General features: G+C 29.8%; 1 protein-coding gene across 2 annotated transcripts in view; it reads right to left on the bottom strand.

The window, feature by feature from the left end:
- Mhcl (Myosin heavy chain-like) overlaps positions 1–15,882 on the bottom strand; it is a 260,663-nt gene that overhangs the window by 6,764 nt on the left and 238,017 nt on the right. The window contains exons 32-36 of one of the 2 annotated variants that reach the window (XM_085810468.1): positions 12,769–12,852; positions 10,119–10,256; positions 7,921–8,106; positions 6,927–7,063; positions 3,081–3,248 (exon numbers count right to left, since the gene is read on the bottom strand). In XM_085810468.1, coding sequence (XP_085666594.1) covers positions 3,081–3,248; positions 6,927–7,063; positions 7,921–8,106; positions 10,119–10,256; positions 12,769–12,852 — 713 coding nt within the window. The remainder of the gene's footprint in view (positions 1–3,080; positions 3,249–6,926; positions 7,064–7,920; positions 8,107–10,118; positions 10,257–12,768; positions 12,853–15,882) is intronic. The other variant, XM_035365536.2, reaches the window with a different exon arrangement.

Below are 15,882 nucleotides of genomic sequence, written 5' to 3'. Positions count from 1 at the left end.
AAAATAATACGAATATGTTTTTATGAGTAAAATTATAAGGAAATAATGAATTTTTTTTAAAATATGTATATAAAATCTGAACAAAATTGATGTATTGATGCTTTTTCTAATTTATTTTTCACAGCATAATTAATTCGTATTTTCAGAAGCTCTTCGCACTGAGACAGTTTAAGGACCCAGTTGCTTTATGAGTTCTAGAGGTAGATATTCCAGCTGAACTTTAAATATACATTAAATTAATTAATTACATACGATTTTAAAAATTCTACTATTACCTAAAATAATGTGAAGTAGATCTGTTTTGATGAGTAAGTTTATAATGACATAATGATTTTTAAGTGCCACATAAAAGCAACATTGATATATTTCCAGTGATTTTTTTAACATATACTTTTCTGAGAATGTTAGCATGAATTAATCAATAAAGTCTGAAGATAACAGTTATAAAACAATATGAATTTAACATCTTAGTCTTCTTAAAAAAAGGCTCTGAACAGACATGAGTTTATCCCAATGATGCAATAAGGAAACCACCCATAGTAGAATCAAAGGTAGCTGAAAAATATTCTCTTAAGGAATGAGAAAGCTTAGAGGGTCAGTACCAAAAGTTACACCAACTGGAAGATGGACAGGGCAGAAAAATTATTTAACTGCTATTTTACTTGCTCAGAATTATTAGATTGGTGTACAAGTTGATAGTTGGTGCATAAGTTTATTATGGATTGAAAACACTGCCTTACTGTGAGTTTGTTGTCCTTTACTATTGCTTAGTTTGTAGCTCTGTGTTTGTGAAAATGCAGTGTATTCTACTTTTAAGCAAATTTTGGCTATTTTGTAAATGAAACAAGAAGGTGTGTTATCTAGACAAAGTTGAACATTTCTGGCACATTCCACACTTTGTTTTAACTGAGCATCAAGTGCACCAGGAGTGATGAAAACTGTTTGCACTGTCTATTGGACGACTAATATTGCTGAAAGAGCAACAAAGAAATTGTTTTTACAATTTCAGGAAAAGTGATTTGACTTATAAATAATCTATATTCAGGAAAGCTCAGTATCTTCAAAAAAATTTCCATCAAACTACATCAGAATTGGCACAACTTATAGAAATCGATCACTCAGGCATTTTGAACTACTTGCATTTGATGGTGAAAGAATAACCAAAGCAAAACACTACAAACTTATTATACACTGAACTTATTATACACTGAACACTCAGACAAACTGTTAGTTTCAAATTTAGTACCTACTTTAGCATAACAGTGGTTTTCAATTTTTTAACATTTTGCAAATCTTCGTGAAGAATACCTAATATAATTGAGCCATATAACCTTTCTCATTAATTTCTGAATGTTTATCACAGATGACTGAACAAAAAGCAATGCAAATTCTACAGTGTTCTATCTGAAAAGTAATCACTAAATTAAGTGGAATTTAAAAAAAAAAAAAAAAAAAAAAATTAAATAAAAAAACTTATATTTTGCATAGTATAGTATCAAACATAGCATAGTAAATTCTAGCATGATGCAATTATGTTCACTAGCGGATTAAATTTCTTTCTCTGAAGACATATTTATTTAATTTATAAATAGCAAGTATTTTACAATCTTTAAAAAAAAACTTTTAAAACATTTTATTAAAACCTAAAAATAAACAATAAGCAACTGCTCTAAATAGAGGCTAAGTAAAATTAGTAGAATTCAAGATATAAACAAACAATATTAATGTACTATGGCATAAAACAAGCTTGAAATATGAGAAACTGTTATTTTTCACACCACAGGAAGATATGACCTTAAAAAGACTTAAAATTGTCAAATTTTATACTACGTCATTTGGATTATGAAACTAGTCATCACATAATTCTGGAATGAAACATATTAACTTTGAAATTAATTCATTATTAAAAATTCTGTAATTTTTTTAGCATTTTGATTTAATAATGCAATTTAATGCTGCATTAAGTGCAAACACTTGCATTGCACAATTAGACACATCATCACAACAAACAACAAAAATTAACACTCAGCTACTGAAAGGCGCATTCTCCGAAAATCAATATACAGTGTTGCAAACTTGTGACAAATATCACTGGGGGACACCTGTCACCCATGTGCTTAATCTAGGGTTAAAAAAAATTATACTGAACAATAACCTAAGCAGAAAGAAAAGCGTTAACTTATCAAAATATTTTTAAATATGATAAAAAAGATAATTAATCAACAGACATATAATTCTATAAGCAAACTTTTTTTAAACAGAATTTATCATTGAAAGATTTAAAATAAGAGACAAAATGGAGTACAAATGTTAATCTTAATGTTTGTGCTAAGGCTTCACAACCTGAAAAATGAATTAAAACAGAGCAGAGGGAAAATGACACTGAAAATTACTGGGTAAAAAATGGAATTCACACAATTATAGGTTTCCATACGAGATAATACTAATATAATTGATTAAATTAGTTCTCCCCCTTAAAGAATTCATATTAGTCATTTCATTTTTTTCAACAGTTAGTGATCAGCAATTCTTTTAAAGCTATCATACATTTAAAAGAGAAGATCTGAATTCAGATAAATTAAAAACTAAAAGGTTGCTCGAGAGCAGGAGAAATATTTCATAAAAAAGGGTTAAAAAAGAGGATGGTGCATGACCAAGAGCCATAACCTCAGAATAACAGAAATAAAATTGTAAAAATCCAGCTTTTAATGAAAGTTTTCATAGAAGATTGTTGGGAACTCTGAAAAACTAAAATCTAAATTAAGTTTGGACAGTGATAGCTGGCAGTAGCAAGAAACATATGAAAAAGCTATTACCTGCATAATAGTAAAAATTTTAATATTTAATATTTATAGGCTTAATCCTGCTTCAGCTACACGGTAATTTTCAAGATTCTGGAAAGCACTTTCATAAACACCCACACATCTTGGCATTTATGTATGCAATGTAGACAATGCGGCATAATTTGAAAACCACTGTTATGTGTTAGATAAACAGTCACATACCAAACAGCAGGAGTTCTGTTAATAATGGGAGTGTGAAAATGCAGGATGGCTTGGCATGCCTACATAGGTTTTTACCTACTGCTAAATGCAGATAGTTCATGACTGAAGGAAGACGTTCGAGAATGTGGTCCTTCGAGAGTTCCATAGCTAAGGTTGCTAGCAACACTATCACAACGTTGGACGGGTGTCATGCTCTGGTTCCTCAGAACGGACAACTCAAAACTGCTATCACTGTCTGAACCACTGAAAAAAAAATTAAAATTAAATAATTTGTAATAATAAAGTGAACTTAATACAAAAAAGGAATAAACCAGATTTTTTAGAGATACTTTAGTGATTTTCAATCCCTGGTTACTTTTTTAGCTTAATAAAATTTCTCAGGCTGAATTTAAAATATTCCCTTTTCTAATAATACAGAAACCATTCAAATATTACATTTTATTCTTGGGTGAACATAATATTTAATATAAGATTTTACTATTACAGTAGAAGTTCAGAAATCCGCAAAGCCTGGGACCAGAGGTTGTGCGGATTTAAGGATTTTGTGGATTTCAGGACAGAAAAGATCAACCATAATATTCAGACTAAAAGTGCAAAATAAATAAGGCATATTAGATACATTCAATTAAATTATTATATATATTATTGCAATAACTTATTATATGCACTAAATTATTATTACATACATAAAGTGATTATATTATTTATTGTATTATATATACACAGCATCGAGGTTTGCTGATTTCATCTCATGCAAAGATTTTCGGTTTCGGATTCCGGTGTTAGAATCACTGTTGCTGTAAAATTTCTACAGCTTTTCTTTATTTTTCCATATATCGTACACAATCGTATTGCAATTCCATATGATTCTGCTATAAACCGAGGAGTAGCGCCTGTCTCCATCTTTTGCAGAATTTGCACTTTTTGCATTACCGTCAATGCAATGTGTTTACGTTTTTCAACATTGCAAGCAGTAAAATCATGAGTGCATTTCTTATCTGTAATTGTATTATAAAGGGCTGAAATCTAAAATATTCTTAATTTATCCACAAAATATTCGGATAAAAAAAGCAGCACTAAATAATCTCGTGAAATAACAAAGCTCAGAAAATACAACGTGAATCGTGAACTTGAAAGAAGAATTGAGTAAATCGTCTGCTTTCTTACCTCGATGCAAATTAGAGTAGAAAAAACTTTTATCATGATGTCAATAATTTGGTATTTCTGTTATGACTCATTATTATTTGGTAATTATGACGTCATTATTTAGTAAGTATTTTTTCTTCAATATTTCATGCTCAGTGTTGCAGTTTCCAGAACCTATAAACTGAATGTTTATATTTTGAGAGGCAACACGGATTTCAGGAGTTGGCGGGTTTCAGGTTGGCGGATTTTCGGTATTCACTGTATTTGAAATTTTTTCATAAATGTTAGAAACATTCTTAAAAAAAAAACTTTCTAAAATTTTTGGACAATGGCATTTATTACATCATATTATTATGTCTACACTACCTACATTCCCTGTCGAGTGTTAGCTACTGGGCAAAATAAAACATCTTTTTCTTTCATGCAATCTTCTTTACAGCCAGTTCTCAGAGTACTGCCAGTTCGCAAAACATAAGATATTTAATTTATCTTTCAAATTTAATCAGTCTGTCATTCCTAAACAGAGTATTTTAAATGCAACAAATGCACTATACAACAACACAGCAATTTTAATGCACTTACAGCAATAATAGAGCAGATTCTCAGGCGTAAATCTTTCTGCCAGAAGCTTTACATTCTATTGAATAACCTTACTACAAACAGCGACAATCTCAAAGCAGTATAATCCTCATTTTTACTTATAATTTTAAGCTACTGATGTTATTACTATATATTCTAATAGTAGCAAGTAACAAAAGTGGCTTGTAATCTTAATGGTAAAAGTTTTACTTTTATGATATTTTATTTTATTTTATTAACAATATTTTATACTTCACAGAAAAATCTCTAAAATACAACATTCTAAGTAACAGTATAACATTCTTTGTAAAAATGTAAAAAATTCTCCGTAATATTTATATCACCACGATATGAAAATTTTGTATCCAAAGATTAAAAAAAATAAATAAATAAAATAAATAAAACCTGTTAAATGAGCAGAAAAAGCTAAAAGTCTTTCAAATGAAACAGCTGCTCATTCTGTGGTTTCCTATACAATAATACAGTTCCTTATTTTATTTTTTTTTAAAATATCTAGTTAATATTAATCAAAATTCATCACATTTAATTAATAATAAAAACATTTGTGAATACTTACATTATTACTGAATTAATGATAATGTTTTAACACCATATATTACTTACCATGTGAAGATATTCAGCATTTCTCCATCTTGTATTTTTAGACACAGTGTGGTCATAAAAAATCCTCCCCTGATCTACGAATCCCTAGGGGCTTATCCATTCAACCACTCAAAATGAGTGCTTGATTCAAAGTTTTCTAATGGCAATACCCACTTTTTTCATGTACAAATTGATCAAGATATTGAAAAGCCACAAACGGCACTGGAATGATACATATATGATGAAAACTGTCAGCGTAAAACATTTTCAAAAAGATGGGGGAAAATATTTATTGGAATTACAAGCTTTCATCGTGCTCACCTTCACAGATGATAATGCATTGCACGCAGAAGACAGTTGGCAACAATGATGAATGTGATATCACAAAAGGGATCTATATAACTTCATGTTTTATGGCATCTTTATATTCTGACAAATCTTGCAGATTTTGTGTTTAAACCTTCAGATAACTCAGAGCCAGAAATTTATCAGTCGGGAAGTGAAGTCGGAGGGTCGCAACGCCTGCAAAACTTTACTATCTCTAAAGTGCTGCTGCTAAACACATGTGGTGAAGCACGGAGAAGCACCATCTTGTATCCATACAACATGATTAATGACATTTCGCTGCTGCAATTCTGCAACAACATAGTATGCCAAGCATTTGTGATGGAACACATTTTAATACCAGTGGAAGTGACCTCTTTGAAGAAGTATGCACTGATAACAAATGTGATTGTGATGCCACACAAGTACTCCGAAGCTTAGACTTGCGCTTTGCATATATCGGGGAAGTTTTTTTATGACTACTCTGTGCCTTCATTCACACCCTGTATGTCAAAAGAATAAACAGGCAAAAAGTACAAAGAAACACCCCCTTGCATGGATAGTTAAGTAAAGAAGAAAGATATCTTCAAAAGCACTTAATTTATACACCCATAAATTCTCCCTAAATTTATATATAAATAGTCATAAGTTTATATATAGTTAAGTTTTAAATAATAATTCTTTTATTACATCATCCTCTAATTCCCTTTATCTAACACAAAAAAAAAAAAAAAAAAAAACAAGAGTTTAACATAAAAAGCAAAGATGAATATGCTTTGTCCTTAAAAGTAATTAAAAAAGTAGCATTTTTATAACCAGTGAATTTAAACTCTAAAGGTTGTCTTCTTCTGGAAATATTATAGTATCCTTGCATCCTCCATTTACATACTATATTTTTACGGCAGACAGAATTAGACGTTTAAATTATAAAGTTGGCAATTCAAAATATAATTTTATTTTGCTAATAATTTTTTCATTTTTCTGAATGTGAATATTTTTGTATTAGAAAATTAAATTCAAATACTTTTTCCTCATGCCCATTTTGATAAAAGCTCTAATAAAAAATAATAAATTCAAGAATTTTTAATTTTTCTATTTAGTATTCTAGAAAGTAAAATCCTGATTTGCAATTCTCAACAATAGGGAAATTAATAATTTCCACAATTCATTGTTCTATTTGCTTTAGTTATTCTATAATTAAAAAATGCTGGAAAACTATATTACAAATATTCCCTGACTTTGAATGATATCACACAACTGCAGCCTCACCTGTCATCAGGTACATCAGTACCTGAATCCAAATCATCTTCAAGGGCATTCTGAAGATCCTGAATTCGTTGACATGCTAATCGCAGATCATTTTTGGTCACTTGCAAGTCTGTTTCAGAATTTTCTAATGCCATTTCCTGAAGTATAGAAGAATAAAGTAAACTATAGTATCCTATTTAAACTTTTTAGAAGAAACAAACAAAATAATAAATATATACCTAAAAAAATGATACACAATGCACTGATGTAAAAATTTAATTAACAGCAGCAGTATGCGTAACATAACATGCATACTCACACACATCACAGCTAATTTTATGCACATATGATTTGCCTATATGTTTGCTTACATTTCTATTACTGAGAATACCACCATGTGAAGTCGTGGTTTTTGTGCCAACATATTAGTAAATTTTAACTTTTTACAACAAGTTTGTATTAACTTTGTGGGAGTGGACATACATTTTACGCATATCTTGCTTTATAAATATATATATATTAATAAACAAGGTAGTTAGTACAATACTGTATGACCAATTTGGTCTAGATAATTTTTTGCGCAATATATATATATATATATAAGCTACATGGTTGTGTGCTAGCTTTCATTAAATTGCTGACAATATTCAGGAATTTTTCCAATATATTTGCAGAAAAAAAAAATTGCAAACAAGTAGTCATATGCAGTTTTAATCTACATTTTTCAAGGTAGAACTATTTTCTGAAACTGGTATATTAGATAAAGTTTACCTGCTTAACATGCAGATACTTAAATGATTTTTGCTGCAAAGCTGTCCTGCTTTTATGAAAAATGCATTATAATTATAATTAGTTATGATAATGTCAAAAATATGAATCCCAAATTACAAAAAAATCTGTTGAAATTCTAAATTTAATTTTTATAGTATTTCATTCAATTTTTCATAAAAAAAAGATTATCCAAGAATGGAAATTCTATTGCATATTTTAAACCATTACACCAAACTATCATTACCAATTCATGTTGTTTACGATAGGCATCTGCTTCTTTCTGTTGAAGAGCGGCATAATCCTCTCGTAAATCTCTGAGTTGACGTTGCAATCGTCGAACACCTTCTTGAGCCTGTAATTCTTTGTTCCTCAGTGAATCACATTCTTCTCTGGCCCGGTCATTTTGCTCCTTCAACCTGGCAATTTGGTGCTAGAAAAATGAAATATTGCATTACGAAAAAAAAAAAAGTCCCCCCCCCCCACCCACATACAAAAAAGTACATGCAAACAGTCCTCTATGTAAAAAAGTATTAAGTAATCATTGAAAGAAATACGACTACAAAAAATCCTATGTAACAACAGCCAACAAAAAATTGCTTGTTTATTAATTCTTGCAATATGCTGGCTCAATTATGTAAACACAGCTTTGTGTTCCTCAACTGCATTAGCTGTGCCAAAGGAACATTTGCAAAGAGCATGATAATGAAAAAAGTGTACAGTTATCAAAGAATGGGCAATGTGAGTGTGCACTTTTAAATTTAAATCTGGTTTTGCTTTTCAAAAAATATGAATAAAGAAAGAAAAACTATGATGAAAATTCAGAACTGCAAAAGTATAAGTGATCTGCTAGGCAGGCAGCAGTAAGAATACATGTAGAGTTCAAAGGGTTAAAAAATCCTTAAACACATAGAATATTAAAATTAAAAAAAAAAAAATAATAAGCATTTTGATTTTGAAACAAGTTACATTCTAAAAGGATACAGGGTACGTTCACAAAGTTTTAAGACTAGCCTAAGAATACAAAATTTATGAAGCATTTTTGTACAGAGAACTAAAAGTCTTCAGAATATGACTCTTGTACATCAACACACTGCTGCTAGTGTTTTTTTCACAGACTTTCTGAGCATCTTTGCATTCAAGGCTGTGAATGGACCTCATCAAAGCTGCCTGGACTGCTGGAATCGTGTAGAATAGCTTCCCTCTCAGGTCTTTCTTGATCTGAGAGAGCAAAAACTAGTCGCTGGGAATGAGTGACATCGGGGCTGCAGGGGGGAGGATGCGGCAGTTTTGCCACATTGAACTTAGCCAAAACTTTGGCGGCAGCAAGTGCCATGAGAGAGTGCATTATCATGGTGAACAACCCAACTGTCTTTGATGACATGGATGCGGTTTACTCAATCCTTCAAATGGTGCAGCACTCTAGCATAAAACTTACCTATGCAACCCTGCCCAGCAGGAACAAACTCTTAATGGACTGCCTTCTTGGGCTTTGGAAATGAGGGGGCATGCCATTCCACACTTTGACGTTTTGTTTCTGGATCATACCCGTAAACCCAGGTCTCATCACCAGTGACCTCTTTATGAAAAAGAGATCATTTTGCAAACACTGAAGCATTTCTTCACAAACAATTAGGCACTGTACCTTCTGTTCATCCATCACAACTTTGGCACACACTTTTCTCAGTTTCAAATCTTCTGTCACTAACCTGTACATAGTCTGAACCAATTGCAGTTCATCAGCAATTAATCAAACACTAACATGATGATCTGTATTTAAGTTCACCCACTTCACCAGATTTTCCTAAGTTCGGCTTGTTGAGGGTCTCCTAGCATGGTCATCATCTTCAATGCCATAGCAGCCACCTTTGATCCTCTTGCGCCACATGAAAACCAGTGCATGTGACATGGCTTCTTCTTGGTAGGTCTCTTGAATTATAAAATGCCTCTGTCATTGTTTTCTTTAGTTTCATACAGAACTTTTCAGAATAATGGTGCTTCAAATGACACTGCATTTTCCACTCAACCAGTTTTTGACATGGGTTACTGACATGCACTCGCACCACAACAATCTACTCATTCCAGTATCTTAGAGGCAACTGAAACTCACATGGTCTGTTAATTAACACCCCCTACTACCTCACCCAGTTGGTGGAATGGGTATGAACGAGTGCCCCTACTCAAGAAAAAATCAGTCTTGAAACTTTGGGAATAGACCCTGTATATTACAAAGATATTTTTGATTTCACATAAAAGATAGATGATGTCAAAAATGAATCTGAGATAAAGTAAAATGTTAATGAATTCATTACTAAAATATGTAACACATTTTTAAAATAAATACTGCATAACACACTAATCTGCTATCAAATTTGAGACACATAAATATTCAACAAATGTATTATATCATTGCAATTTAACTATTTCTTACAGAAAAAGCTTTACCTCTAGACGGGCTCTGGTAGTTTGTTCAAGTTCCAACTTGGATTCAAGGTCTCTCACTTTGCTATCCAACCGGTGGACTTTATGCGTATCTTCAGACTGCCCAGCTAAATGTTCAAATTTGTGGCTAACTTCACTTAGCTAACAAAAAGATACGCAAATTAAATTTAGAGTGGATTGCAAATTCATTTAGTTGCAAAAAAAGGGAAGAAACAAATAAATTAACTGAATGGAAACCTATAAAAAAATTTAAATACTTTTCTGTACTTTCTTTTTTTTTTTCTTTTCTACCAATCACCTATAGTATTGATATTAGCATACAGGTTCATAATACAAAAATATAAATTTCATCAAAGAAATTCTTATACCTGACAGATTCTGAAATTTCAAACTTCTAGAATGTATTCCATCCTTTTATAAAGCATTTTATTTTTGAAATAAATTGGTGACTACGGGGTTTATTTCAAAAAGGGACTATTTAACAACAAAATAAATAAACAAATATTATAAAAGTGCAATAAGCCAGATTATTTTTTACACAAAACCATTCAAAACAATGCATTTTTAAGCAATTTTATATCATTAAAAAAAAATTTCTGTTAATCTCTTTAAAAGAGCATTCAAATTAAATTTCATTTATAATATTTACTTCTTTCTGATTGTGTGTATGCGCATAAGAACTTCCAATTGAATTTTCTTGGAGGTTGTATATTATTAATTAATGAAAAATGATTTATAAATTAATTGAATCATTAGTAGTTGATAAAGAATATCCAAATTTTAAAATATTTTTTAAACATTAGCACAGCATATGATTCTGCCTAAAATGTTTGATCTCCATCTACTTCAGATTATACTTAATATTAATCTAATCCTGAATTTGTTCATCTGCTACATATTGTTTCAAATGTAAGCCTTAAAAAACCATATTCAATAAAATTTTTATTTAATTTACAACCATTTTATGCTTAAAAATCTATAAGCCGTGTTGTAATATAAATAGTGAATTAAATAAAAAAATGTTGTTAATACTCATTTAAGTATATATATATTGGGTCAGTCCATAAATTCATGCTTTTTTTTTTGGTAAATTTTTAAACAATATAAAAAAACACAATTTAACATTCTAATCAATTATATATTTTCCTCCATTATTTACAATGTCTCACCATCTTACAGGCAGTTCTTTTATGCCATTGCTGTAGAAAGACTCTGGTTTTGTTGCAAAAAAACTTGAAATTTCACTGTGTATATCCTGTTTAGAATTAAATTTTTTTCCTAGTAAAAAATTTTGTAAGGGACGAAATAAGTGAAAATCACTTGGGGCAATATCTGGGGAGTAAGCAAGATGTGTTAAAAGCTCCCAATTAAATTCACTAATTTTTTGCAGTGTTGTTCGAGCCATATGCGGTCTAGCGTTATCCTGATGAAACAACACTTTCTTGATATTCATCCATCGTGGGCGTTTTTTGATCAATTCTGAGTTTAGACGGCAAAGTTGTCCACTATAAACTTCTGAATTAATCGTAGTTCAAAACATCCTGAATGGGGTTCATCATCAATGCTGCTTTTCCCAAATTAAAATTTTTTAAACCATTTTTCTGGGCAGTCCTTACACTAATAGCGTGTTCACCATGTTCACAATTAATTTTTATCGCTGCAAACCTTGCAGATTCACCACACGAAAATAAAAAATGTAGCACAGCACGTTTATAATGATTATCTATATTCATCTTCTATGGGTATTAAAATGGGTTCGATATTTATAAAAGTTGGTGATGAACTGAATAATATGTTAGTCAAATGATGAAAAGTTTCAACAGGTTCAAAATTGTATTGTTTTAGTAAATGCGTCATAGTGAATTCCATGCATACTCTTAATGCCCACGAACTTATGGATTGACTCGATATATTAAATGTAGTTTTGTAACCTAGAAAACTTTATGGATTAAGCCTAATGGGGTACAGTAAGTTCAAATGTAGGACAACCTTTCCTAAAACAGAATGTCTGATCACTTTGTGGTGAGTAGCATTTGGTTGCTTGTGCTGAATTGATTGCATGTCCTCATTCATGAACAACGGCAATATTTAGTTCTAACATATTTATTAGTATTTTATGAAAAATTTAGAAATCATTAATAATTTTACAAAAAGTGTCAACAACATAAATTAGCAAATCATGTATAATTTGCATCAAAGTAAGCAATGAGTTAGCCTGTGGGCAGTATAATTGTCTTCATTATCTATAAAAGACAGCAACATGTTTTTTTAGAGTTCTGTACAGCTGAGAGTTTCAGAGTATTCTCTGTGCATTTACTCTGTCTTGTACATTTTCAAACCAAACTAGTCATAACTGACTGTGAAGTTTTTTTTTTTTAATATCAAGTGGAGACACATGCACAGTCTTTTAATAGAGTGGGAAGCTATTACTTCCTTTGGACCACCCATGTTGTTTCACAAGTTTTAGCAACTCAACTGTTTGGCCTTGATTTTTAGATTGCGACTTGTGTGGCAAAAGCATGTGAAGATTCTTGTCTTTGTATGGACTGTCATAAATTCAATACATATACTACATATACTTTTCTCTTTCTTAAAAAAAAAAAAAAAAAAAAAATTTAAAAAACTTTTAGATTGTTTATTTAACACAACTTACTTGATCTTTCAACATCTGTCTCTCAGTTTCTAACTCGGCTATCTGCTGATTTTGGTCTGCTATAGTTTTCTGATCTATAGACATCTAAATATGGAATGAAAAAAAAATTTTTTTTTACTTTTTCGATACATTTTTACATTATTCGATAATAATAGAAAATCATTATTTATGTAAAGAATTATACAGGAAAATTATGAATTGAAAATTTTTTTACAAATGGAGACAGTACTTTCTTTTAACCAATTTTTTTATAATATACAAGTAAAAAAGAAAATACTATGACTATATATGCTATGACTATTTTATACTATAAATACTGTGACTATTTTCCGCTTTCTATTTTTATCTGATTTTTTTTTTTTTTTTTTTTTTTTATGTTTTACTTGTTACTTGGTTTGATTTTCATATGTATTAATTTTTCAAATGGCACATCCATAGGTATTTTACTGTATTTTTTGCCTTTACTAGTTTTCAACGCTGAGTATTTTACTGTGTTTTTTTCCTTTCTCGTGTAGCATATTTCTCACCCTTCAATGACATTGTTTCTTAAAACATGTTGAACTTTTTGGAGCCACAGCTCCTGGTAACTTTTAGGCGAGCTTACTACAATTTCTAATTTACTTATTTTGCAGCATATTGCGCAAAATGTTATCTAGACCAAATTGGTCATACAGTATTGTACTAACTACCTTGCTTGTTATATTATATATATATATATATATATGTATATACTAGCTGATACCCGCATGCTTTGCTGGGCACACTATTTGAATGTGAACCTAGACTTCTTATACGGACGAAATGTCTAATTTCGAATTCATAATTAATGTAAATTTTTTAAATTTAAAGTTGGGAAATATAGTGCCAGTCAATGTATCTATCATACACAGATTTCCACCCCATGAGGTACTGTGCATTGGGATGCATCCCACATGGTGGGATCCCCAGTAAGCCTACACCACGAAAAATTGGCAACATAAAACTAAGGTTTATAGATATTTAATTGTTATCATAAGTTTCATGAAAATAAATGTTATTATTTTTGTTACCAAACTTTTTAATCAATTATAATTATTTGTCCTTGATTTTTTATGTATGGTAATTTTTATAAATAACAACAGCATTTTAATTTTTCATCACAATAATTTATTTCTCTTAATAATAACGTTTACTTTCATGAAACTTATGATAACAGTTCAATATAAATGTTATTATTAAACTTATCATTTAAATGTTGTTTGTATTCATTGGATCGATGCAAATTATTTACCAATTTAATAATATTAGAGGAAAATGCATTCACTGGCAACACTGCATTTCATATCTAGTTTGGGCAACAATAAAAGAAAATTCTGAACTTGGATTTGAAAAACAAATGTATGAGAAACTCCTATTGCATAACAAAAATCTAGTTTGGACAGGATTTACGTAAAATCTGTTCTTAATGTGCGTCTACATCGTGGAATGTGTAACTATGCAAAATTTTAAGTCAATCGGGTGTATAGTTTCGGAGGATCGCATGATGAGTCAGTGGTATTTCACTTACATATATATATATATAGATAGATATACACATATATATTTTTAAAAAAATCTAAAATTTAATCATATAATTAAATGAATAACTAAAGATATCAAAGAAAAGCTACTTAATTTGTAACAAAAAATGTTTAACTTCCAAATTTAAGCAACAGTTTCTGTTAAACCTTTTCTAAGAATCGTTAGTTTGTTATGCTACACTTACAGAAAACAGGAACATATACAAAATGCACATAATATTTTGGACAACATAAAGCACAAAATGTAAATAAAGTTATATTAATATTTAATTTTGATATTGTTATTAAAGAAATTCTGTTCTTTTTAGAGAAATCCATTATATTGGCATTTTACACATACAACTACAGCTATTCTACTATAGTATTTATATGTTAAAGTTCCATTACTACTGTTAATTGAAAGACAATGGTGAGCTATGAAAAACTGAACAAAGGGCTTGCATGTAGTATTATAAAAATAAAAATAGCATATTCTAATTAAAAATTTTACTTAATAAATATAAATAACTGTGCATAAAAAATTTTAATTAAAAAGAAATCTTTAAATTTGCAAAACACTTTAGAAATTACATAAAAATTTGTTAATTATGTGGCACAATTTATGACAGAAACTATCAGATGTTGTTTTCTTCTTCTTTCACATTGCCTGATCTTCTAAGGACAAGAGAAAATAATAATAATAATAATCAAAAGAGTAAGATTAGGATTTTTTTTAAAAAAAGTTTTCTGGTTTAAAAAGAGAACCATTAAATGTGTAATAATTTGTATATATTAAAATATACAAAATAATAAATGTAAATATTGTTCAATGAGCTGAAAGTTCATTCAACTTCAGTGCTATTAATAGCACAACATATATGTTAATCTTGGAATAAAAAAACATGCAAATAAATTGAGCAAGGGTCTCATGTGAGCCCTCTAAAGTTTTTCACTGTTTATACATAAAATATATTATAATGTTCATAGAGTTCTTTTATTTTATGCAAAAACATTACGATAATATAGATTTTCACTATTTTTACATTATTTTGGGAATTTAACATTTTATTTTCATGCTACTGTTATAAAAATAACTTAAATTTATTTGACTGCATTTTACTTTTATAATTTTTGTGTGTTGATGTGAAATATAGTGTACTGCTTAGACATTAACATTCTGCTTATGATGTACTATGTAATCTGCCTCTTATTTAATTCTTGGATGGCACTACTAAAATGCTAATTTTAACTGTTGAAATAAATACAAATAATTAAGAATACACAAATGAAAACGATCCTATTAATTTTTTAAAATTTCATTCAATTTAAAATTCTTTAAATTATACAGAACAAAAGCTGCTTTTAAAAGGGTCACTTTTATGAGTTATTCAGCCATTTGCGTTACAAAAGTTGTACATATGCCCAAAAGATAATCACTTTTTTTTAACAGATCTCCACCATACTTCTGCAACTACAAGGAATCGTAGATGATCGTAGAAGCATTTGTGGCATGGTACTCTAAATTCAATAGCGTCATAATTCGATAATAATAGCTTTAAAAAGGTAAAAAAAATGT

The sequence above is a fragment of the Stegodyphus dumicola genome, chromosome 2 (genome assembly GCF_044657685.1).
Source record: "Stegodyphus dumicola isolate Sdum_Otavi_A_Nest chromosome 2, ASM4465768v1".
Taxonomy (NCBI): Eukaryota; Metazoa; Arthropoda; class Arachnida; order Araneae; family Eresidae; genus Stegodyphus; species Stegodyphus dumicola.
Note: the sequence above shows the minus strand (reverse complement) of the source record. Positions and strands in the feature narration are given on the sequence as shown.